General features: G+C 40.0%; 1 protein-coding gene across 1 annotated transcript in view; it reads right to left on the bottom strand.

Moving 5' to 3' along the window:
* diaph1 (diaphanous related formin 1) overlaps positions 1 to 22,692 on the bottom strand; it is a gene marked incomplete at its 5' end in the record, with an annotated part of 89,403 nt that extends 66,711 nt beyond the window's left edge. Inside the window, 4 exons of the mRNA XM_079228564.1 lie at positions 336 to 437; positions 1,068 to 1,232; positions 2,050 to 2,076; positions 22,594 to 22,692. Coding sequence (XP_079084690.1) covers positions 336 to 437; positions 1,068 to 1,232; positions 2,050 to 2,076; positions 22,594 to 22,692 — 393 coding nt within the window. The remainder of the gene's footprint in view (positions 1 to 335; positions 438 to 1,067; positions 1,233 to 2,049; positions 2,077 to 22,593) is intronic.
* Between the last annotated feature and the right edge of the window lie 2,884 nt (positions 22,693 to 25,576).

Here is a 25,576-nt window from a genome sequence, read left to right as displayed (position 1 = left end):
TGCATTTGTATACTGTCTCCAACAAGCCAGTATTGGCTTGAGTCAGGAAACACCCCAACTTCATAACTAAAGGTTACACAACAGAACACAAACAGTCAAGGAAAGGCCTTTAACTGCACATTTGACTGAACAATTAGCCCTACATTATGGTGTCACCGTATGATCTGATCACTTTTTTATGTTGTTTCAAAACCAAAATCAGATAAAGCCCACACTGCGTACAGCACTTTGTGTTTCCAACATGGCATGTAAAGCAAACACTTTGAAACTTTCACAAAGCTGTTGGCAAATGCCTTGCAGCACACTGTATTAGCAATATTTATTTTGGTACTGACAGCTTTAGACGTGTGGAGGTACTGGGAGACCATCTCTCGCTTGATCATAATGTCTTTTGCCCTTAGAGGCTGCTGCTTCTCCCCATTCAGGTTCATGTCCACCTGAAGAAAGATAGGAGGAGAACAAGAAAGAGATAGTATGAAGGGATAAACAACATATTTTAAGACTAGCAGGTAGCATGATGACAAATCTGTAAACTCAAGAAATGAATAACAGAAAATACAGAAAAGGAAGTCATATTGTATCAGTAAATGTAAGGAACTAAATCAAAGTATTTAAACTAGTCTCTACAAGACGGAATATAAAGCCCCCAGTGAGATGCATCAGATGCTCAGTTTAAAAGTGTGGGCAGGGGTGGTTATGATGTGTTAAAATACCGAGCAGAATTTGTACTCCATTACATAGAAACACTTTTAATTAGGAATTTCACAGCAGTCTCAAGAGATTTGTGCTTTGTGTTGTAAGGCAGTCCTTTACATTTTTATCAAAGCATACAAAATTGGAGCAAACACAGAGTTAACTCTTTCACAATTATAGTTTTTTTCTTTTTTTCTTACAGTATTGGTATTTCTACATGAAGTGTCTTTATCAGGGAGTGATTCATTTTGTGTGAATGGAATATATCAAGCACAAGTGTTCATGGCTGTTCAGGGAAGATGATGAAAAGGTGATTCTCCAAAGATTAATCGTGCGCACACATGGCCACACCAAACTGTTACTGTCTTTCTCACCAGCATCTGTTCAAAGAGTTCCAGCACGTATTCGTCAGAATGATCATGCAGTATAGCACTCTGAGCGTTGATCTCATAGCTGGCAGCTGAAGAGTGTCGCTGACCTGGCACATGGCCGGGCTTCTCCCTGTCCTTTTTCATCCTCATGCTGGTGAAACGTTCCAACTGGATTAGCAGATAACATGACACATGTTAGAGGAAAGAGGTCAGAGAGAAGAAAAAAACATTAATGTAAGACCACAAAACAAGGTAATAATCCCTAATCAACTCACAGTTTGAAGATGGCCTACTCTCTTATTACCAATGTTAAATAATTGAACAGTAATAAAATACCAAAGGGCTATTTATCCTTTAGTTTTGGGATATCATGTTTTAGCAGTAGAAACCTTTCAACAATGTGACAGTGAGTAGGGATTAGAGACGTCAAACGCTTTTGCCAACAAACATTGCCGCACAAAGTTGTTATGCTAACATGCAGTCAGCACTGGACGGCACAGAACATAAGACTCAGTTTTAACAAACAATGTGGGATGACACTGTCAAAACGTGTGTTTATACTGCCAAATAAAAAACACTGAGGGAGATCAACTTTTGTGTGTGTGTGTATGTGTGTATATATATATATGTATATATATATATATATATATATATATATATATATATATATATATATATATATATAAATAAATAAATAAATATTGGCACATGTTGACATAGTGACCCATCCATAAAGATTCATGAATAATATCTGTCAATGTGTGCCAAGCATTTCATGCCGTCAGTGTGCATCTTCTTCAAAGCATGCACATCCAACGTGAGTAAAGCACAGGACAAAACATAGATACTTAACATGTGCGTTATGGTGGATTAGGTTTGTGTGACATGACAAATGGAGAATGGTGAGTTGTTTTATCGAAGACCACAATGACAGATGGACAAGTTAAGAACACAGGTGGTGGTTGAAAGCATTTACAAAACCTACCTCATCAGGAATCAGACGTTTGAGCTTCTGTAAACAAGAAAAATGAATGGATGAAAGGGAACAAAACGGAACGGATGGGGAGGAAAAATTAAACAGACGGCAGGGGAAAGCAGTGACAAGTGGGGGAGGCAGATGGAGGGAGAGAAAGAGAAATAATCAATTAGACAGAAATCCTTTATGACAGGAAACGGATCCAGGAAACTGTTTACAGGCTCATGAGTGATTCACAGCAGGGGGAAGGAAACACTTTAAATAAATTACTGTTATAATTCAATGCATTCATCATTTAAATACATCTCTAGAGAACTAACACATGCAAATTAGACTCTACGTTGAAGTAATCAAGACACCTGGTAGGTAGTAATTACATGAGAGGCCTAGGAGATCAGCAGTCAAACAGTGAAAGGCCGAGTGACATTTATGCATTTTTAAAGAGGAGATAGAGGCACCAATACATAAGAAATACACTTGCACGTCTTGGCCACGAGGTGTCAGGCTATGTCCATAAATGTCCCCATAGGAAACCCATTGTTAGCAGCATCACTTTCAAACCTGTCAAGCACAGGCCCTGACGAATTGTCCTTGCAGACCAATAACAGCCAAATGTCTCTTTTTAGAATAATCAGAACTAATTGTATTATTACAATGTGAAAAATACTGCTTACTGCTTTTAAGAATCTTATTAAACGGTGACGCAGGGCTATAAACATTTTGCTCTTGTTTGAACATTTTCCTAGTATTGAAATTCAAAGGCTACCCGTTTTCCTTGTATTCTATAAGAGAAAAACAAAAGCTGTACAGAACATCCAAGTTATATACCATATCAACAACCTATAGGACCAAAAACAGCATGTAAACATGCCTTGTTGGGTTCTGAAGGTAACAAGATCACACACGGAACCGCGTCTCATTTAAGAACAACACACACAACCATACAGATGTTTACCTTTTCCTGTCAGCTAGAGCCTATGCAGAGCGGTGCATTGGCCTCATCAGCTTGAAGACTAAATCTACACTCACACAATGCACAAGTCTCAGGATATGCAGGAGTCTAAATTTCAAAATATTAGCAAATTTAACAATTTTAGTAATGGTGGTGTAGGGTAAAAATAGGGAACAGCTTTTTCTTGCATTGCTGCTTCTTCGTCTCATTGAGGCATTTTTTTTAGACACTGACAGGTGCTGTAAATAATCTTCTCTAAAAAAATAAAAATATTTGCTTTTATTTGAGGTTCATATTACTGGTAAACTGTATGGACAACGATTGTGAAAAACTGCTTTTAACAGCATGAAGTAACACCATCTACTCATCAATATATCTGCTGACCACAGTACATCTGTTGTACCTTGACTTTGTCATCCTGTTATTTGTAATTCTAGTGAAACCAGTTTTCTTTTCTATTTATCTTTGACCAACAGATGTTGCCATTTTGCTCTAATAGTGAAATTCACCATTCAAGTAAAACACAAGATAATAAAATGACAGAGTGACATTATAGGTCTATTGCAATACATTGTGATAGGTTTGCTTTTTCTCTTGTTGACTGCGCTGATGGGGATGCATGACTTGCCTGCTAGGCGTCAGGCTACTCACAATAACATCCCTTTAGGAAGCACAGCCGAGACTTTTAACTGTCCAAAAAACATCTTCACACATGCCCCAAAAGTTCTACATGAAGCTCATTTATGTTAGAATAGTAAAGGATCACATGAAGAAGAAAGTATTAGGTCACCTAATACTTTCAAATGAAATGCATGATACACAATGCCTTAAATATTAAAGACAGCCTTCACATCCAAATAACTCAGATCAAATGAATGCAGTTGAGAAATGAAATGAGTGTAGAGGCTGCAGTGAGATCGGCTGCTTGCAAACTTTTGTTCCAATTATGTTCCATTCTGTTACATCCTTTACTCACCTACTACTTACATGGCATTAAATTAGGGGTACATGAAGTTGCGATATACTGGTAATGACAATAACCGTGGTAATTATAAAAAGTAAATATGCATATCAAATATATTATGTTATGATACACATATGATAATATTGTGTACATTTTCCAGTGCCTCTTAAATCAAACTTTTGTACAGTCAGTTATAGGTAAAAACGCTTTCTCCACCGAGTGCAATTAATTTGCCCAAAAAAAAAGTCTAAACACACGAATGTTTGACTTTTTTTTTCAGTGGCAGGAGCGCAGGTAAAGAGGAGGAAGAAAGAAAGAAAAAAGGTGCTCCGATTATGGGGCGAGCAGTCAAGAGAAGGATGTTTCCGCTTACACAGCTGTTGTTAAATTACAGCCCCTTGTGCACACAGACAGGGGCAGAAAAACTCAAAAATAGTGTAGTGCTATTCAGCTCACAGAGCGGAAATATACAGCTGACAGTAGGCACACTGGATTGTGAGTAATCGCACAGGAAACTGAATACGATGTGTCAGGAAGACAGCATTAGAGATAGATGGGGAGGAAGACACAAAAAACACTTGTGAATTCAACTAACTGTAAAGTTCCGCTTTTCAACCCACAGGTACAGTTGACAAAAGAGGTTTCATGTACAAATTTGACGGCAGTGCTTGAGCCCAGACTGTCTCTCTCTGTCTAAGGAGAACCACAAAGGCAATGAACCCCTTCAGAACCAGTTTCAGAGTACCAAGGCCAAACGCCAGTGAGGATCAAAGTACTACTACTGGTTATTCATACGACTGGGCGATATCACTTTAATACCACAGTATCAATGATAATATTGTTCAGATAAACAGCATATCACAATAAGTTAGTGACTGAAAAATAAAGTATAAAATCATCTAATTGTCGTTATGTGCAATGAACTGTTTATTGTTACACATTGCCCGAATAAGCTGTTTGGCATTAGCAGAGAAGATTTGGCAAATTTTTCATGGGCGCAACCCACTTACTCAGCTGTGCTGCTCATCCCACAAATGTATGTTCCTTACAAATGGGGCATCGTTTGAAGGGAAATAAACAGGCTTTCCAACGGTATACAATGTATTGCCAAGAAGCATTGTTACAACAGATGAATACTATACCAAACACAAATTTCCGAACCTTTTGTTCGATGTTTATAACTATATAATTATAATTCAGCTGCCAGCTGAATGAGCAGATTCATCAAATCAGCCACAATGTGCAGATTAGATGAGGTCATGCGTGTGACAGGCTCCCTTTTACACCAGTTTGTGTGAACATCAATCCACCAACACCTCACCAGGTTAAATAACCTTTACGTAGTTACATCATTTTACACAAGTGGGTTGGGACACTAGCAGGCTTGTAACAGTACTAAGTTCAGTTAAATGGATGCGGTACAGTATCCAGAGCTCCTAAAAGAGAAAGAGTTTCATCCACCACCACGGCATGTTCAACTGTACTATTGTCTACAGACATTAGACTACAATTAGAATTGTATTGTTGATAGACTCAGCAAATAATACTAGGGTTTCCCCCAGGAGATAGGTAATTGTTTCAACTTCTAATCACCAAACTTGACAGAGGAAACAAAAAGTTGCAGTAAAGTTTCCAAAAAATGGAGTCGATCAAGTTATGATATGCATGATTGTTTCAATAGGGGCTGGGTCAAAAGAAAAGTGTACCTAAAAAATGTCACATCTATGCGTAGGTGCGTTGATTGTTGCTTTGTAAGTTTCTGTGCCGGACAGACCCTCTGCAGACCCCTGACAAACCACTGCCACACAACATACAGGCTTTCCACAGGGAGATTAAAGACTTGAAGGACGCAGCAAAGATAAGGAGAATAGGGAATGGTCTGTCTGTCTGTCTCTAGGACAAAACAGCTGAAGAGAACGTATATCAGCGGATGCATTTAGCTTGTGACAGCAACATAATGATACATGTCACAAATGTCTCTGCGTGTGTGCGTACACGCAACTGCCTGTGCATACATATTCGACACAGGTCTCGAGAGTGTTGAGAGAGATTATGTAAATTGAGGAAGATTGAAAACCAGGTAAATGCAGACTGGCAGAAAGCACAGTGGTCACTTTTGCAGGCATACGAGTCCAGCACCGACAGTTCTGTCAGATGATCATTTGATTGATGAACACCAGGTTAATGGTTAGGCTGCACAATAGGGGAAAATATGATTTTTTTGACAGATACTGCAGGGCTAGATTTCCTAATTAAGCGAACATCATCCCATCATTATTGGAATGTCAACCTTGTATCCTCTAGTATCTACATTCTTGAGAAATACTAACACCGTTGTGTCCACAGATATTTTTATATTAATAAAAAAAAATCATCACAAGGCCCCGCTGGAGTCTGAGCTGAGGGAGTTTCTGGTGAACCTGCATGAAGGTATTACAAATGGAAGGTGTTACAAATGGATATATAGAAATAGAAAATATGCTCGCTGATACTCGTTTGCTGATGTAGGTCATATAGAGGCATGAGTATTACATTGAAAACCAATTAAAAAAACTCTTTGGAGTGACCATTTAGGCCTATACATAAATGGGATGAACAAACTACAGATAGAATTGAGATCGGCCATGATGCTGACCAATTAAAGTCTGTGAGGCACTAGTAAAGTGAGACCATTCACATTTTCTTATCAAAGTAGGATTATAGCCACTGGATAGTACGTTGTACTGAAAGTGGCGACGCACTGGGAGAAGGCCTTTGCAATTAACTGTGTTCAAATGAGGGGACTGGAAGTCTTAAATCAAAGTTAAGCTGGATTTACTCTTGTTTTCAGTCACTTATCAGTTATCTCAAGGCAAGACTTTGTGTCAAGCCCTGCCTATTAGAGTATCACATTTTAATGGTTTTGATTCTTTCTTGGCCTTGCCTGCACTTTGTCTTAATTTGGTATTACTATGTAGCTTTACACAAACATCCATTGTCCAGTACTAAAAAAATAAAATCATGTGTAGCAGCCGGGGATTGGCCATGGACCATTGTTATGAGTTTGTGTTCTGTTATTTGTAATGCCGGGTAGCATGGTATTGGGGTTGTAACATTTCTGAATATTAATATTGTGTGACAAGGTCTGAAAGAAAGTATAGGTGAGGGTAAGGGGTGTGATGATGGAGGCAGGTGAGGCCATGAGTGTATGGAGTGTGGCAGTGGGCAATTCCTCCTGTTAATGTTTCGAGGAAAGATGAGTGTACTATCTTTATTGTATGAGAACCTATGACCACCGAACATTAAGAGTTGTGGAGTTGCAGAGAAGTGTGTGTCATTGTTGCTTACAATGTTGCCACGGCTACATACAGAGTGTATGATATCACAACGGGGAAGCAGCACTTGGGCAGGCACACCCAGGCGAGGCTGATGAATAATGCCTCAGCAGGAAATTACCAACAACCCTCAAGTATTGCACACGCACAAAAGTGTGTTTGGTTAACAGGCGTCTTTGGTAAAAAAAGAAGAAAAAAAGAAAAAAAAGAACTTCCCTTCCACTTTTAAGCCTTCACTTTGCCCTAAAAATAAAGTGAGACAGACATTGTGTATCTAACGTACAGGCTTATTTGAGCATTGTACTAAAAGAACAAGGTATGATAATGTTGGAGTTGTTTATTCACAGAAACCCTGCCTATTGATACATGCCAGGTTAGTTACTTCAAAGCAGCCTGCTATGAAAAGGAGAAACAAACTCTCCCAAAAAGAGTCAATGCAATATTTTAGGAGCACATTGAATTTGACGTCATCCAATTCTTTCACATCCAATCTTTTCTTTGTGGCACTTTTTAATGCTCCTACTACACGCCGCTCTGACCTAGTGACTCAAGGTGCATACGAGTGCACTGATTGTCTTTGTGTGAGGCACAGCATGATTGTATGTCTGTGCAAGTGGGGCATGTTTGCTGCATGACTGCTCCTCGTCCTTGGTTTACTGTTGTTAACACAAAACCCGACCACCCACACCCACTTCTCCTTAAAACAAGGGAGGCCACTGTTGCAATGTCTCTCTTTTTGCATCCCTCTGTCTGTCCCCTAAAACTGACGAAGTAAAATAATATTCACATCTCACAAATGAATGATAGTAATTTACATCAGTCACAAATTGGTTGTGTCAACAATTAAATAGCAATTTTCCCCTGACTGAACTGGTTCCACAGACTAATTCTCTGATACTGTGACAGCAGTTCTACACTATTCTCTTTTTCCACCGGTGCTATACAACATGCAATATCCATGGTGTGGTGTTGCATGATGCATTTCTAATGTGCCCTAGAAAAGGACTTACAGGGCCTGGGAAATGGTTTAATGGTCTTGTTAAATTTAATAAAAATTATAACTATTAAATCACTTAAAAATGAATAAATTCACCCATCAATGAAGAGTTATAAAGCAATTCATTTTAGTGCTTTCAGGGAGAACGCAACCATATGGAAATTAAATACAAATCTTACTTGACATTTTTGGTTCTTATAAGTACAACCTACTAAGTAGGGATAATAATAAATAAAAAATATTCTGTTAGACGACAGGATTAGTGCCTCGCATGCAGGGGTGCTGTGGTAAGTGTGGTTAGTTGTAGCATTTATTTCCCTGAAACATAAACTGTACACATACTGCACTGCTACGCTGACATTTATAACGTTACCGTTTCATACTCATCTTCTCACACACACACACACACACACACACACACACACACACACACACACACACACACACACACACACACACACACACACACACACACACACACACACACACACACACACACACACAGTGGAGACTTGCTGGGAAAGATTTAACCCGTTTGTTTATCAGTCATCAATGCACTGCATTTCCATCACATTCTGCTAAAATTATGGAGGGAATATATTTAGATATACTGTATATATATATATATATATGATATAATAATAAACTTAAATTACTTTTAGCTAATACATATCACCTCTATAAGGAGTGCTTGTAGGAGAGCAAAACCAAGGAGACTGCAAAACAAACCCAACAACAACAAAGACAACACGTCACGCACCAACAACCGTACACAGCAGTGTGTAGGAAATAAAAGCAGGAGGGAGATGTAACAACACAAGTGAAATGGTAAACCAATAATTTGGAGATTTTACAAAAGCGTTTCACAGAGGAGAGATCCAGATCGGCTCAGAGCCTATTTTTTTACAGATTTTTCAGAAATGAGGAAGTGAGTTTTAAAAAACTCAAACGCTTCTAGATCATTATCCACAGGTCTGATCTAATAAATTGAAAACGGCTAAAGTACTGTAAACCCTTGTGAGAAGAAAAACGATGGACTACATTTAACGATTATAACTACGATTATCACTATTTAACTAATTTAGTACCCCTAACAACTGCTGATTTCGCTCAAAGTACCACGGCTGTAACCGTAGAGACTGTACGAATCTTCCAGTAGTGTTTGCAAAGTATTGACGTCGCAAGCTGCGAAAAAGCAACAGGAGTTTTTTTTCCCATTTTTGCTTCCGTGTTTCGAGGTCCTGCGATCTCATTGGGCCTCAGACTCATCTGAGGCACATCAAATGACACACGCTGACGGTCATTTGAAGTACACAATGGTCATGGTGCGAGCAATTCAGGTCAAAATTGCTTTTTTTTCTATTTCTGAACCGAAAAACATGATTTTTGGACTGGAAAGGCTTGAAAAAATGCCATTGATTGTGTTTATTATTGCTTTAGGTCTTGATCTTTCTAAATAGGTGCAGATTACTCTGTGGCATGATGGGAAGGCACCGAAAATACAATTAAAAAAAACTTGGGGAGCGATCGAGGATTCTTTTTTTTATTTTTATTTTTTTAAATCAGACTCTTGACTTTTGATCATATTTCTGCAGAACATAAATATATATATATATATATATATACATACATACATACATACATATACACACACACACACTTTTTTTAAAGGCAAGGATTTGCTGATTCTTTGGAGATCAAGGACAATAGGGGCTGGTATTCATATCAAGGTCATATGAGCTGTAGAACATCAACATCAGCCCTGATCAGGGGACCCTAGGGCCGATGAGTTAAAGCAGAGCTGAATCAGCTACGCTATTAGCACACAATTCAATTAAGCCCACAGAAGTCATGGTTCACTGCCAATGCTGTAACTTAGCATGATGCTACAATGCTCCTACGGCTGACTACAACCATCGGAATCAACAGAGACAGGGTTTGTTCCTATTGTTGCTTAGAGGCCCAACAACGACTAGCTCATTACATACTGATAACTTAAAAAAGGCAAAAGAACAATGCAAGTAATTAGTACACTCTCCCTTCTTAATTAGCTAAGGAGGGAGAGTAAAAGAAGGTACTCTGTCTCATTTTATGGGTTTTGGCGTGTCTATTTGGTGTGTACTGCTAAAATATGCAGACTGATTGAAAATTTTTTTTATATACAAGGCAGTACCCAAAAGCACATACACACTTGCTAACCAAAAGGGAGGTAATAACAATAACTATATGTACCTACATTACATTCGCTCATATGACAATATAACTTATTCCATTTTGTAGTTTCCATTTTTAACACAAACCTGTTGCTTCATCTGTACAGTGTATTTTCTTGAATTTGACTAAGCAAATGTCCAAGCAGGAACCATGGAGACTCAAAATGGATCTCAATAACCAAATTGTATTCCGAGTCATTGGAAATGTATTTCAGTGTTTCCCCTACCGTTATAATAGGGGGGCGGGGCGCTCCCCTGAAAAAACCTGCCGCCCCCCGTGTAATTGTTTTTATAACGGCAGATATCCAAAGTCATTTAAGGTTCTCGTTCCTATAGAACAGGTCTATACCTTGTTCTGTTATTAAACAAACTAAACGGCCGTATGTTATTGATCATATTTACACGAGAGCGGCAAAAAATATGTTGCGTGCTTTTCACAATGGGATTTGCTGCTTTAAGCTATCACTAGTGTAAACTATCACTAGTGTAAGCTATCAGCGCGATCACACCAGACGCGACTTTTAAAAGTGCGGCGCTTCAAAAACGCCTTGGCAAAAAAGCGCTGGGCAAAACAGCCCAGTGCACCTGTGGAGCAGGCCTGCGTGCGCAACCGCAGTGATGCGGCTCGTTCGTTAGTGATGCGGCTCGTTCGTTAGTGATGCGGCTCGTTCGTTAGTGATGCGGCTCGTTCGTTAGTGATGCGGCTCGTTCGTTAGTGATGCGGCTCGTTCGTTAGTGATGCGCATCGCCTGGAATCCAGACGAGAGCAGGCGGCCGCAGCAGGAGGCGTTGTCAATAAACTGTGATCAAGTCGGACAGTTCTAGGCTGCCTTCAAAGTAGACACAGGAAGTCACAGAAAAAAATACTTCCCGTTAGTTCCGATCTTTTAGCTACTTGTAGTTTACAGATCACGTTTGGATTTATTCATACGTGTTTATAAATATATATTTATGAAGAAATGTGTGTGTAGCTGCATCCTTTGTTCTTTTTATGTCTGCCGGTGAAATACATTACTACTGGTTTTGATGTGTGTTATATAAATAAGATTTTGTATTATCAACCACACAAGATATGTTTTAAGATTAAACATGAGACGAATAGTCAACAATCCAGCGTTAAGTATTACAACTACACATAAAATAAGGATTTTCTACAACACGTGGCGTTTGCTGCCAGATCTAAGAGCCAATCAACTCTCTGATGTGGCGAGCCAGGCGTTTCCCATCATGCACTGGGCCACGCAGTCGGGGGAGAGCTACTGCTTTATGACTTTATTTTCAATTTTCTAAACACAGTGATAGCACTTTTCTTTTTTTTTAGTCTGATGGAGCGATCTGGTTTACTTGAAAGCGATTGCAATTCTCTTTATTCTATTGTTTATAAAAGCACAGATGGAGTCACTAGTACTGTGAGGTATCACTATGCAGTATGTCCGTCGTGTCCCCCCCCCCTCCCGAAGCTGTAAACCTAGGGGAAACACTGTATTTGCTTTTTACATTTCTGTATTTCCAGCAAAGATACTCTCAAATTACCATTAGTTAGTTTAGTGGTCTACTCATTCTACTTATTTTAAATATCATTTGGACATTTACAACTGGATGTTGTCAGTAGATTTGAAAGATGTACCACGAGCAAATACCAGAGTTCTGTTCAGTGAGAACCTTAAATATTGCTAAGCTTTACTTGGGATTTATCCATGTTTATTACATTATTGCTATTGCCTGTGGTCAGAGACAGTCCCATCTACTTGTTACAGGAATATGGCACTAAAGCCTCTGCTATACATCAGCTCACCAAGTGATTTTAATGTGAAGTAATGACAGATTTCAGGTTAAACTTAGTTTCCTAGACTCCTTGCCAAGACACCGCTGATTGTGCACGCGTGTCCAGCAGCTTAATTTCTTCCACAGCCTTGAATGTCTTAATGTCTTCCTCTATATAGAAATAAACTGCTGCCCTCAGACACTCAGCGGTGAGTGCAGCACAAAGGCCCATGCTGTATACAGTCATGGTGTTGAGATACTCAGAGCAGTCTGAGATTAGCTGTAATCTATCAGGGGTAGACTGGGGAGAGTCGCAGGAGGATTGACACTATCATCCGAACAAAACCCCGATATACAATATAGGTAACGCAGTCAAGAGCATTCATATCTGTGAGGATCAGTCAGCAGAGGTGGGCAAACTACCGCCCGCGGGCCGGATCCGGCATTTTAATCCGGCCAGCCGAGTATTATAATTATTATAACATTAAAAAAAAAAAAAAGCTATAGTAAAGACCGCTGTAGCGCTTCTCCGTTCCCAAGTTCAGTTTCCCGAAGCACGATGACCACAACAGACCAGCGTTGATGTTTCTTCATGCTTATTTATTGCACAGCGCTCTTTTAGGCTTTTCGTGTGTGTGTTTTGCTGCAGCAGAAAGACCGCTGTAATGCCTTCTGCTGCGCACACGGCTCTGCTGCAGAATAACACACACGAAAAGCCTAAAAGAGCACTGTGCAATAAATAAGCATGAAGAAACATCAACGCTGGTCTGTTGTGGTCATCGTGCTTTGGGAAAATCAAGTTGGGAACAGAGAGGCGTTACAGCAGTTTGTACGCGCCGTGCGGACCGCTGCCTGCCGTGTTCTGCTGAACTAGAGCGACACGCAACACTTGCTGTGCTGCGCTGGTCAATTCCACCCCCTCCCCCACTGATCCCACAGACAAGGGCGACACTTTTTTTTTTTTTTTATTACCGTAATATACCGCAAACCACTGAAAAGCTCCACTTCTTAGAGGTCAGAATCCTTTTTAATTATGTCGTAAAGCGTTAACTTTAGAAGAATTACGGTAATATGAATCACTTTCTGTTGCCGGAGACAGGGTTTGTACTACAACAGTTTTAGAGTTGTAAAATGAACTGACAGCTGCATGCAGAGTATTTTTCTTCAGTATAACTAACATCACTAACCACATTCGACCCACAGAACTACGCCACCCTGCGCGCTCATGTCATGTGACATATAGGGTTCTGTCTGCCAGCCTCCTGCCATCCTCCTGCATTGATCCCTTCTGTCACAATGAGTGGACCCAAGAAAAGACAAGTCCACAGTGAGTGCAGAGTCTTTAATGAGTGGACTGCAAAGTATTTTTTCACCGAAGTACGATCAGAGGCAGTATGTCTTATTTGCCAAGAAACCATTGCAGTATTCAAAGAATACAATATTAGCCGCCACTTTTCCGCCAAGCATGCTAACTATGCTAGCCAACAGTCAACGACAGAACGGGCGGCTACTGCTAAGAGGTTGGCAGCCAATTTAAAGAGTCAGCAAAATAAATTTCTCCGCCAAACTGCTATACAGGAATCAAGCACCAAGGCAAGTTTTTTGCTAGCATTCAAATTAGCAAAAGTCAGCAAGTCTTTCTCTGAAGGAGAGTTTTTGAAAGAATGTATGATAGAAACAGCAGGTCTCTTATGTCCAGAGAGCAAAAACAAATTTGAAAAATTTAGTTTATCACGCAGAACAGTGACTTGGCGTGTAGAACAAATTGATGAAGATTTAACCAGCGAGTTGAACAAAAAAGCTGAGTCATTTACGTTATATTCTCACACCGCCCCCTGCCGGCCTCGCCGTCGTCCAGTGTAGAGCCACGGGTCTCACACCGCCCAGCACCCCCTGTGGCGGACCACAGGCTCCCCACCTTCCCTTTGGCTCCAATAATCTGTTTTACCAGATACTCATACTCTCATGTGGTCTGCATTTGGGTCCGCAACATTGTCCTCCCGTGACAGGTTCACACAAACACTCTCCATCCATCTGATACTGGCCCGGCCCGTCTGTCAAATTTTTTTATTCAATGTGACCCCTGAGCCAAAAAGTTTGCCCACCCCTGGTCTAGAGGTATATCCACATCTCTGCTTCCTAGTGGCAGAGATTACTAGTGTATACAAACTGGGAAACTCCCTTCAAAATGCTTGAAGGCCAACGATATGCTGCTTCAGCAGTTCTGTCTTTAACAAGCACCAGAGTAGAAAGCTAATCAGAGATGCTGCAGTTAGAAAGCACAAAGCAAATTATGTTGCAGGCTTCCCCATTATAGAATTATATAAGGGGAATTCAAAATAGTGTATCCAGTCAATGGCGTACAAATCTGTTGATAGAGTGTATGGACTAGACGATTAGCCTGTAACTTTTTTTGCATTTTTGCCTTGATTGGACAGTGAAGCAGCAGACCGGAAATGGGGAAGAGACAGAAGGGTATGACAACAATAGCTGGAATCGAACTGTCGACACTCCGGTTATGTGATATGCACTGTAACCATTCAGCTGCCAAGGCGCTGCAGCCTGCAACCTTTTTCAATCAAAAATTACAAATATTCCCTCGCTCAAGTTAATCTAATTCGAGGATTTTGTTATATTACTTCAATTGAATACAGTATGCTTTATTGGATTGAAGGCAACAAGGAAAACAATAAATACAATATACTATTACTAAATAATAATGAACTTGACATTTTGTTGACTAACAAAATCAGTGGAAGTGGAAGTTCCACTCAGGGCCGAGGTCACAACACTACAACCTCTTCCATCTGAGATGTATGCCACTACCCATTACAATAGAAGTGAGCCAATTTCAATATGGAGTCCTCAAAGAGTTAAAAAAGCAGAAACGATGTCCTGATACACTAAGGATAACACAGTTACTCTGAGTTATGCATCTCCAGTCTGGAATGTTTCACCCCGATCCATTAGGCTCTTATGATAAAGAATCTGCTCTATGTTTTAACATCATCCAGGCCTCGAAGGCATCCAGACCTCCAAAACATTTGAGAGCGGGTTGTGTGAAAACATATTTAGTAGACCACTGGTACCATCTTGCACAATGGATGGAAAGGAGAGAAGGAAAGAGATAAGGGTAAGCAATAATGGGGACGCATAAGGAAGTATACTGTTCGTTATTTTTGCACAACTTCCTGTTGCAACCTACAGAATTTTAGAAATAATAAAAAGGGTGGAAGCGCTGACATATCTGCCTGCGAGTGTATGTGTGTGCACGCATACACACAAATGCAACTAGAAAAAGTAAGGAGAACTTCGATTGAACCGCTGACAAAATGAGCATGCGAACAATAGGTGAACACCCAGGAGGTTTGAATAGTTTAAGCACAAAACAAATATGTTGCTCCGTATTTTCATTTCTTTCCACTGAACAGACAACCCCTGCTGAAAAAGGAGCAACATTTATCCAACTCTGCAATAAGGTGCAAAGAGGAGGCACTTTAGAGTAAAAGATATGAGAGTAAACAAAACAAAAGACAGACCATTGTCTGGACTAGCCTGTTTATGTACCTTATGAAGGTACATAAACAGGTACTTCTACCTTGTGAAGGCCGGAGACAAACATCTGAGCAAGTGAAAATGACAGTGGTAAATATGCAATAGCTTCAGGCTACATAATTTTTCTGAGTAGGCCTAAGGGGAAATAAGCATTACAAAGAAACAGAAACAGCTTCCCCATATCACACTAAACACATACATGGTGGAATATGACACACTACTAAGCAGGCATAGACCGCAAGAAATGATTTTATGCACAAACAAAGCAAAACAAAAAACACATAGCTACACCATCTGAAAAGGACAAGGGGAAGTTGTGACACCCACTGTTTTATACAGAGTATAAGTTAGCTGTCAATTGACCCAACTCTTCTCTTTATCCGTTCTTCAACAAACATGTACCATTAATGTCTATTCAATGTCATGCTTTGCCACTGTAGGACTTAACTTAGCACAAGAACATGTCTGATCAGTTAGCTGATGAAGTGACAGAATGACAGCAGCAGTCGTTGAAAAAACACTTCCCTCTTAAGCATGTGGAATACTGCTGAAGTCACAGTAGACAACAACACCAACTCGGCCTCCTGAGAATTGGTCATGGTAACACGAAACAGAAAAGTAACTGCATGGCTGCTCCTTTAGACAGTCGTTAGTTAGTCTGAATGGGCAATATGGATTAAGTCTTCGATCCAAAAATATGGAATTGTACTAGGCCCTGCAATTGATGATAATTTTGGACTTTCATCTCAGTCCTAAACTTTACATTGTGATAAAGATATTCAGAATATTGTAATATTTCCCTCGAATTCCTGTTGTTCGGAGATAAAAAATGTTTGGAGATAATAAAAAAACATTTTAAATATGTGGGAATGTCTCTTTTTAGCATAATTAAATACTTGACATTGTTTGTATGTATAGAAAAGGGGGTTCTTTGTCTCAAATAAAGCTATTTGTTTCACAGTTGCCACAAGACAGTGTCAGATCAATGTAAGAAAGGAGGGACACAATTCACAATCCCTATACAAATTAATTAAAACATTCAGCAATGTTAATGTGACTCTTCAGCAGTCTGAGTAAATCCATCAAGGTTGTATTTTGTCTTGTTACCAGGAAATTCCCTGCTTGTGTTTGTAGTGGTGGGCGGATTACTCACTGGAGGTATGAAGACTTTGTAGCTGAAAGCAACATGCTAGGACCACCATCATTAAATGGATCTAGTGACTATCCATCTGTGAGGAGTCTTAAAACTACACAGCCATCAGCAATTTGAAGTAATATAAGCAGACAAAGGCTCAATAAGACAATTGTAAAGAGGAACAAGGAACAGGTAAAGGTGAGACTCCACATAAGTATAGTATTTATGTGGTGTAATGGCTGCATTCCTTTGTGTGCATTAGGGCTGCAACAACGAATCGATAAAAATTGATTATCAAAAGTGTTGGCAACGAATTTCATTATCGATTCGTTGTGTCGCGCGATTATTACGCCGGGCAATAAGTCGCGGAGAAGAAAAAAAAAAAAGAGCGGCGCAGAGCAACTGGCCGGCCAGCGTTTCTGAGATTGGAGTGAGACACGAGAAAAGCTGAGGTTGTGATGTTCTCAAAAATAGAAGATCTTTGACAAGCCGAGTCTTGGCCAATCAGCGTCTTCATGTTCCTCAAACTTGTTTTTAATGGAAGCTAGTCAGCTTGCTATCGCGTTAGCTAACGTGTTTGGTTGTGTATTGTCGTTAAAGTTACTTTATGTTCCGTTACAGTTCAGTCTTGCTTGTAAAAAAACGTAACATGATGAAACATGCCGTCACCCCCCGGTCTGCTTCAGTTCACGCTGTCACTCGTTAACGTTAAACCGGCGGATCTGGCTGCAGGTTGTGTGTTTTTTTTTACTCAAAGTAGAATAAAGCAAATCACGTCGTTGGGCTTAGCCAACAATGTGACGTCGTGATCATAAGAGACCCAGAATGAAAGAGTTTAAGGAAGAGGACGCTCTATATGTAGCAGTACAGCTTCCCTCTGTCCCAGTATTTCATACATATTGATAAAGCAGGGTATGTAAAGGCAGCCTCTGGAGGGATCAATTACAGTAAAAAGGGCTCACATTTGGCAGATGTAAAGCATAGATGTGTATGTTTTTAGTGTTAGTCCATTTTGTTGTTTTAATTAACAGCTCAGGGATGTTCAAGGAGCAACCTGTTTGTGCACTTTCTGAAGATGTTTTGCACTGTCACTTCTGTTTTTGAATAAAGGGTTGGAAATGAACGCTTTTTTGATAAAAACATTTTTTTATCCGATTCATCGAAAAAATAATCAACCGATTAATTGATTATTAAAATAATCGTTAGTTGCAGCCCTAGTGTGCATGCACCAGGGCTTGCATTACAGAACTCAGATCCCTCAGATCCAGTAAGAACGGGCTTCAGATCAAACCAAACTCAGTCCTCATCTTTTATTTATTTTTTATCTGTAAAGTACAGTAAGGACTGAATTAACTGAGCCCTCTATGTTAAACAGTATGCTCATCCATGTCAGATTATTCCAAAGAGTGTCTTTATTCCATTTTATCACTGTCTGATACATGTCTGATGTCTGGACATAGTCCAGACATCAGACATCAATAGTCTAGTTTCAGAGTGAATGACGACAGCCTTGAGCTAGGTATCTCAAATTAAATACAATAAATCAATTATAAAGTAAATACACATCTCATTAAATTAACAATGTATAGAACCACTAGGAATAACAATGAAGACCTGCTCCTTGTGCATTCATGTTGCACTTCTATCCACATCAATTATTATGCAACACACCTTTTATCAGTGACAACCAATAAACAACATGAGCAACATGCCTTTGAACCATAGAGAATTAACCTTAAACCTGTAACTTGTTTTTATCGTTGACTGCACATTTTCTACCTTCCTTAGTCTCCTTTCTGTTTTATAGCTTCTTTCCCACTCACTTTTTCTTTATGTCACCCACTCTTCTCCTCTCTCTGTCTCCTCCAGTTTCTACTCGCTGATGGCTCACTTGCTTTCCCTTGCTCAACCTGGCTCTCTAAAATGTTCCTGTTCACTCTGAGCCAAGAGGCCTCTGCCACAAGCAGTCCATTAACCACTCCAGTTTCACGCTGGCACCCAGTCATCCTATTCTTCAGCTCACAGTATGCTCTTCTTCCCCTGAGATATAGAGTACAGGAAACTGTGTGCATGTGTGTGCGCCTGTGTGTGCGCCTGTGTGTGCACGCCTGTGTGTGCACGCCTGTGTGACTAGAAAAGACATACATAACAAGAGGTCAAAAGAGACCCACTGCGCAACAACGCTAATTTTTAACTACTCCACTTGACTCTTACTTGACTCAGTCTGTGTGACTAAAGAGTCGTGACCTTACTGGCTTAATTTGTAGTCTTACTTTATATTAAGCATTTGCGGAGGTGGTTCCCCCAGGAAGTAAGTGCACTGCTGCACAGAGGCGCATGCAGGCACAAGTTGTTATGCTTGAAGGAAGGTGCACTCACCTTTGCTATAAATCATGATATACACCAACATGTTAACTTGTATTCAACGCTTAAATCCGTGCCCATTGGCAACAACTTGGGCAGCATCCCAAAATACAACACTGCATACAAGTGAGACAGAGGAAAACAACTACCCCATAATTTAATTTAGTGTTTTTGGTTGCTCTTGTCATGACTGACAGTGTTTAATTATAGTGTGGTTCTCCTCTGAGGCTGAAACACATGCATTACTTCAGTTGAAGGGTGGGACCAATAATAAAGAATATATTGTATACATCACGTTCTATATCATGACAGTAAAACTGTGAAACTCATGTGAAATGCAGGGTGCTACAATCCAATTACAATTTGTGTATCCATCTAAATGTTTTATTTCCATATATTTTCCTATTGTTAGTCAACATTCACAATATCCTCATTACCATCCTGGAGAAGTCCGATCAAATCACTTCCTTTATCATTTGGTAACGCGACAGAAGTAATCCAACTGGTAGGTTGAGGTAGGTTGCATGCTTGAGCAAGCCAGCATATTTTCCAACGAGAGAAAAGCATGTGCCGCTTAAACACAGTTTGACACAGTTAGATTAAAAACTGTGAAGATAATTCTAATTTTTCAATTGTCAGAATGGCCAATATTCTTTCCAATTGCAAAATAATTGTATATACCACTGACACAGCTTGATTGAAATGACAATATCAAAGGCCAATAACAAGCAAATAACTATAAAGATCTTAATGAAATGTCCCACAAGCACCAGGAGAACATGCTCAAGTTATACAACTCACTCCAAATATTGATCTCCTTGTAAACTAATTTCAAGGCCGGGAAACAAACATCCAGTTTTTAGCCAACCTCTCACCTATAAAACAGAGAACCTGCCAAATATAACAAGCTGTCCCAGAGAGAGAATCTGATCTACAATTGACCTTGTATTCAAAACATCTGTCCAAGGCAGTGATCCCTGGCTAATCCACACTGCGCCTGCCTGCTGGGTTGAGCCAGCCCATTTATGTCAACAACATCTAAGGATGCTGATCCTTTCTCTTTGGGCCTGAAGAACACAGATAGCGCTTCAGGGAGGAATACACAGCAAAAATGACCTGCTTTTGGCTTCAAACTAAATATATGGGTCATGCTCAGTTACAAAGCTACATGTCAGCACAGCAAATCCTGTTAGGCATTCCTGTGAAGGTTACATTATGTCAAAAAAGAAAAAACACCCAGTATGTGAACTGAGACACAAACATGCTCAGGCTTACAGGCATGCTAACATACCGCAGGGCACATTACACCAATACAGTTTACATGTTTTTGTGGCGTTGAGCCAAAGTAAACATTACAGGAAGTGATTTTGGGGTTACGCAACATGTAATATACTGAATGGTGAACATATAGATACTTATTTTGGTGAGTTCATACAAAAGTACAAGAATGTCCATTCGTCAAAAATGTGTCATGCTGCAAGAATTTGTCTAAATGCCAAATCTAGTTTATCTTAGTAAAATTATTCCAATAACACACGTATTAAAAATATTTTTTAACTAAAAAAAAAAAATTAAAAAAAAGAGAGAGAGGATGACTAAAACTGGATGACCCACCCACGCTGCTTCATTCTGTCCCAGATGGGAAAACAGCGAGACACTCGCACACAGATGATTTTGGGTTGGTATACCAAATACCAAGCTGGCCTGGAGACAATACACACGTCATTCAGTGGTACATAGCTCATCATGTTATTATCACTGGTATGTCTGAGAAGCAGCGAAAGTGAAGAGTGATGAACTCATAGATGACTTAATGCCACAGAAAATAGTGGATCGAGTACACAATTCTACACTGCTTAACCTCTTTCTGAACTCCGATCCTGGTGTTACATAAAAATCTGCCAGAATAGCTTTACATTTTAGAGTTAGCTAAGTCAAGGACAAAGCTTGTTCTTAGGGGGCAGACACGCACTCACACTATCGGACAGAATGACGCTCAAAAAGACTCACGCATGTATCGTTATCTCAGGACACATTGCATAATTGATTTCTGTCTGTGACTCATATTTACTTATAGCCCTACCTAAACCTGTGTGTGCAATAGCACTACTGTATCAATATGCCATTCATAAAATTCTCTCTTTATTTTCATATATTTCTGTCTCCGTTTTCAAAAGGCACAAGAGCATACAGCCTGGACAGCTTTTCCCAACTCCACTAATCCATCTTGTAATCAATACCATGCCTGTAACAAAGACCATTAACTGCACAAAATCCTACTAATACTGCTTGGCATAAAAGCCTAAACAAAGTGCTCTGTATGTCAATATAAATGTGTGTCGTTAGGAACCATTTCTGTTGTTCCCGTCAATGGGACATAAAACACCTCGTATTTTAAATGAGGGGGCTTCTGAGAGGGACACATACAGGGCTTGAAAACACTCTGAAAGTAAGTGTGCATGAGAGTGTGTGTGTATATGTGTGTATATGTGTGTGTGTGTGTGTGTGTGTGTGTGTGTGTGTGTGGTCATTGTTTACTCAGCGACCAGATGTGTCCTCTGTGCATCCACTATGGTGACCATTTGTCAGTGGGTACAATATCAGTTTTCCCCTGTTGCTAGACATGAGCGAGGGGTCATGTTTCACAACAGTGTGCGCTGGCTGATGACGGGCTCAACTACTGGTGACTCTTACTGCTCTGCTCCCATCAAGACACCAGACTGAATCACACATGCTGGCGCAGCAAAGTAGACCGAGACCACATGATGTCATCATAATTAAGTCACCTTGAGAAAATGTAATGTACAAATGCCCCACCTTACCATTGAATCGTTTGACACCGTTCTATTTAAATATTTTCATGTCTTTTATAGTGTTTATAAGACATGCAGTATTATCTTTATACAACAAATATAATAATACAAATATATATGATTGTAAAAATGGATGTCTCAATTTTTCAAATGTAAAAAACTGCAAGTGAGTCGTTGAGGTATTGCAACATTCCCGTTACAAGTCTTCAAAGTTGGAGGGCAGCTAGTTCCTCATATGTTGTCACTTACTTTGACCTAAATCATGCATTATCTGCACTTCAGGCTATATAGACAGCTGGTGCACAGCTTTACGGGGTGAAAGTAATAACAGGTACGGTGGCAGTTTCTTGCTTTGTAGCTCCACTTGAAACATTGGGGAAGCAAATGAGACCATATGTGAAGTGAGAGGGACACTTTTTTTTAGCCCAAGTACCCAAACAGATCATGAAAGGTGCAACAAGTTGAACCTGTGGGATACTCACAAATTTCTTTTTCCCATCTCCATCCTCGTAGTTCTTCTTTGATTTCTTGTCCTTCTTGGGACCAGCAGCTGAGGCAGAGTTCCCCGTGTGTGGATCCATATTTATAACTTAATCCGTTTCCTTGAATTGGCGGTAATCTCCCTTCACTCAAATGTAGAAGAAGAAAAAAATCCACTTCCTCCCACGATGTTTCTTAATTTTACGAAGAAGCCACCCGTTAATTCCCCTTGGGCCTAAGCTAGTACCCTCAGCCACAATTAGCTCAGAGCTGCTAATTATTTGGTAGAAAGCCAACGGACCGAGCCCCTCGCTAAGCCGCCAGTCTGGATCTCTGACGGAGGGAAATTCAAAGCACAGCCCCACGTCGTCGGCACGTAAAGTACAAAAACAATCTGTTGCGTGTGTATAATACAAATGAGAATTGCTTCTACCAGTGACTTTATCCACGTGGAACACAACCCGGAGATTGAAACAATGTTGAAACAATTATCAGTCCCGAGAATATGCGGCAGTAAGTAAGCTAGCCGTTAGCTTTAGCTAGGCTACAGTAGGTAAAGTCTCCGCGGAAAGAAAAAACAAAAAAACTCTTTCCACTTCCACGAGTTGTTTCGGCGACTGTGACACGAGCGGCGGGTCGGTATTACGGATGACTTGGCCCGACTGCGTCTCCTAAATTAGTTTCCATGACTGCTGCAAGTTTAGTTAACTTTTTAACCCCTTGGGGGACAGGGGAAGCGACTGCGTCTTCAGCTAGAGAGGAGTCTTCCTGTTCTTCTGACAGTCCGGTCACAGCCGGTTGGGGGCGGAGCCTGCGCCGTGCAGAGCTACACCTGAGAGGATTTAGCTGACAGTCCTGCCGAGGCTGCATGAGCTGCGGGCCCGGGAAGGAGTTAACGAGCAGGGATCCCGGTGTGAGGAGGACGAGTCTCACTGCCTGCTATCATGGCTCAATGGTGGAACTAACTCCTCGTTTACATCAGGACAGAAGAAACTCTACACATCTTCCGATGCAGACGGAAACCCCTCTGTTGAGACTGCACAATGTGCACATTCAAAACTAAATCAATACAACATGTGTCTTACTCTATGTATGTATGTATGTATGCATGTATGCATGTTATTTTTAGCCATATGTACAAAATACTAGTCAAATTCGTTTAAATAATTTAGTATAACAAATAATTAAATATGTTATTTCAATGTCTCTTTCTCTCTTAACTCTCTCTCTCTCTCTCTCTTTCTCTCTCTCTCTCTCTCTCTCTCTCTCTCTCGCCAACTTCTCAAGTATGACAGTCTGGCGCTACTCTATGAATGGGCGACTGATTTTGAAGCCTATTGTAGTGTTCACAGTGTCATCTGTAACATATGCATTTCCCTATTAATAGTCTATTGAGTTAATTTATACCTGATGGCATCACTAATTTGAGTTTTAACATTCTTGTCTTTTTTTAACTGTCTTGAGCATTTTGAAAATCGGCGTAGTTTCCCTTTAAAGCTGATTCTGATGTCACAATATACTGTGTCATAATTGTGTCATAATCTAGAATCGAAAATCCTCAAAGAAAAATAAACCGATGGTCAAGTCATAAGTCAAACGAGCAGTGTAGTACTATATTCCACCACCAGGAGCCAGCAAAGGCCAGTGTATCTGAATATTGATACTGCAAGTACAACTGTGCTGTGGAGTTATCGAGTTAACAATTTATATCACAGATGTTTGAGTTCAACAATAACCTCTGCATCCCACCACACTGAAGTTTAACCAATAGTTAATTCTGGAAATGTCCATGTATGTTTGTAGTTTAGCACTAAATCACTTCAAGGGAGACTCAGAGTGCAGTTTGAAGAATATACTTGTATTCCATGTTATTATATTCATGTATCTTAAGAGAGAATGTATTGCATGTAGTTAAAGACCACTGTGATCTCTCCTCAGCCATTGTCACTGTTTCTGTTGTAACCTTACCACATTAAAAGTCATCTCTCTGTGACACTTAAGTCTCTGTACTTGACTCTTAAGTTTAGAACTAAAACCTCCATTCAGACATCTAAGGCTGCACACTTCCCGATATTACACAGGCAATTAATCATACCTCACATGACTGGAAAGGGAGTCGGCTGATAAGCGAGATCTTATTTGTGCAAATGTTACAATAATTATTATCTATAGGTTATTAGTAACCCCCTTTCCTGTGGAACTTATATTGGTACTGCTTCTTTTCGGTTTCGATTTCTAGCAGGTGTTTTTCTATAATGTAGAAAAACACTGACAAGGTCACTGATGAAGTTTCAACCTGTGTGACGTGTTCACTTTGCCATTGCATACTGTAACCACCCTGTCCAAACAGATAATCCAACCTGGGACGCTACAAAGCGGTGGCAGGCGCTGGAGTCTCACTGGAGTTAATACTTTGTCCAGCAAAATGAATGTACCACTAGGAAGCAATTGTGATGTTTTTGTTCTCTAAAATGATTTTTTTTTTTCACAGATGCGATTTGCACTGGGTGGCGGTTAGACTTCTGGGGAAAGAAGATTAGAATAAACAAGGCGACTGATTTAATCAAGAAGGCACATGTTGTTCTGAATATGCTGACTAAATCAAGCCAATTCTAAGCAGAATGTCTTCCAAAACAGTTGTTGGTTGGTGATTGAGAATTCTACACTCCGGGCAGATGTAGTCTCATGTCCCTCGCTTGCAATGTTTCTCGGATTCAGAGAAAATATTTTGAATATGCACCATAGACAACAATAAGTACTGTGTTTATATGCAACCCTGTCTCCTAAAAATTACGTTCCCCCAGAACTAATATGTCCAACACTTGAAATGCAACGTGTCTCTTACCACTCAGATGTACACAGAGCTGGGCCCAGCACAGGATTACAAAGATTGCCTCATCTATCTGTCTTGGTATGGGAGAGATGTTTCCAACAACAAGATTGGAGAGGATTTGTGCATCAACGGCGGCACTTAAATCCGACAAC

The sequence above is a fragment of the Taurulus bubalis genome, assembly GCF_910589615.1.
Source record: "Taurulus bubalis genome assembly, chromosome: 13".
Lineage (NCBI taxonomy): Eukaryota > Metazoa > Chordata > Actinopteri > Perciformes > Cottidae > Taurulus > Taurulus bubalis.
This window is presented reverse-complemented; position numbering and strand designations above follow the sequence as displayed.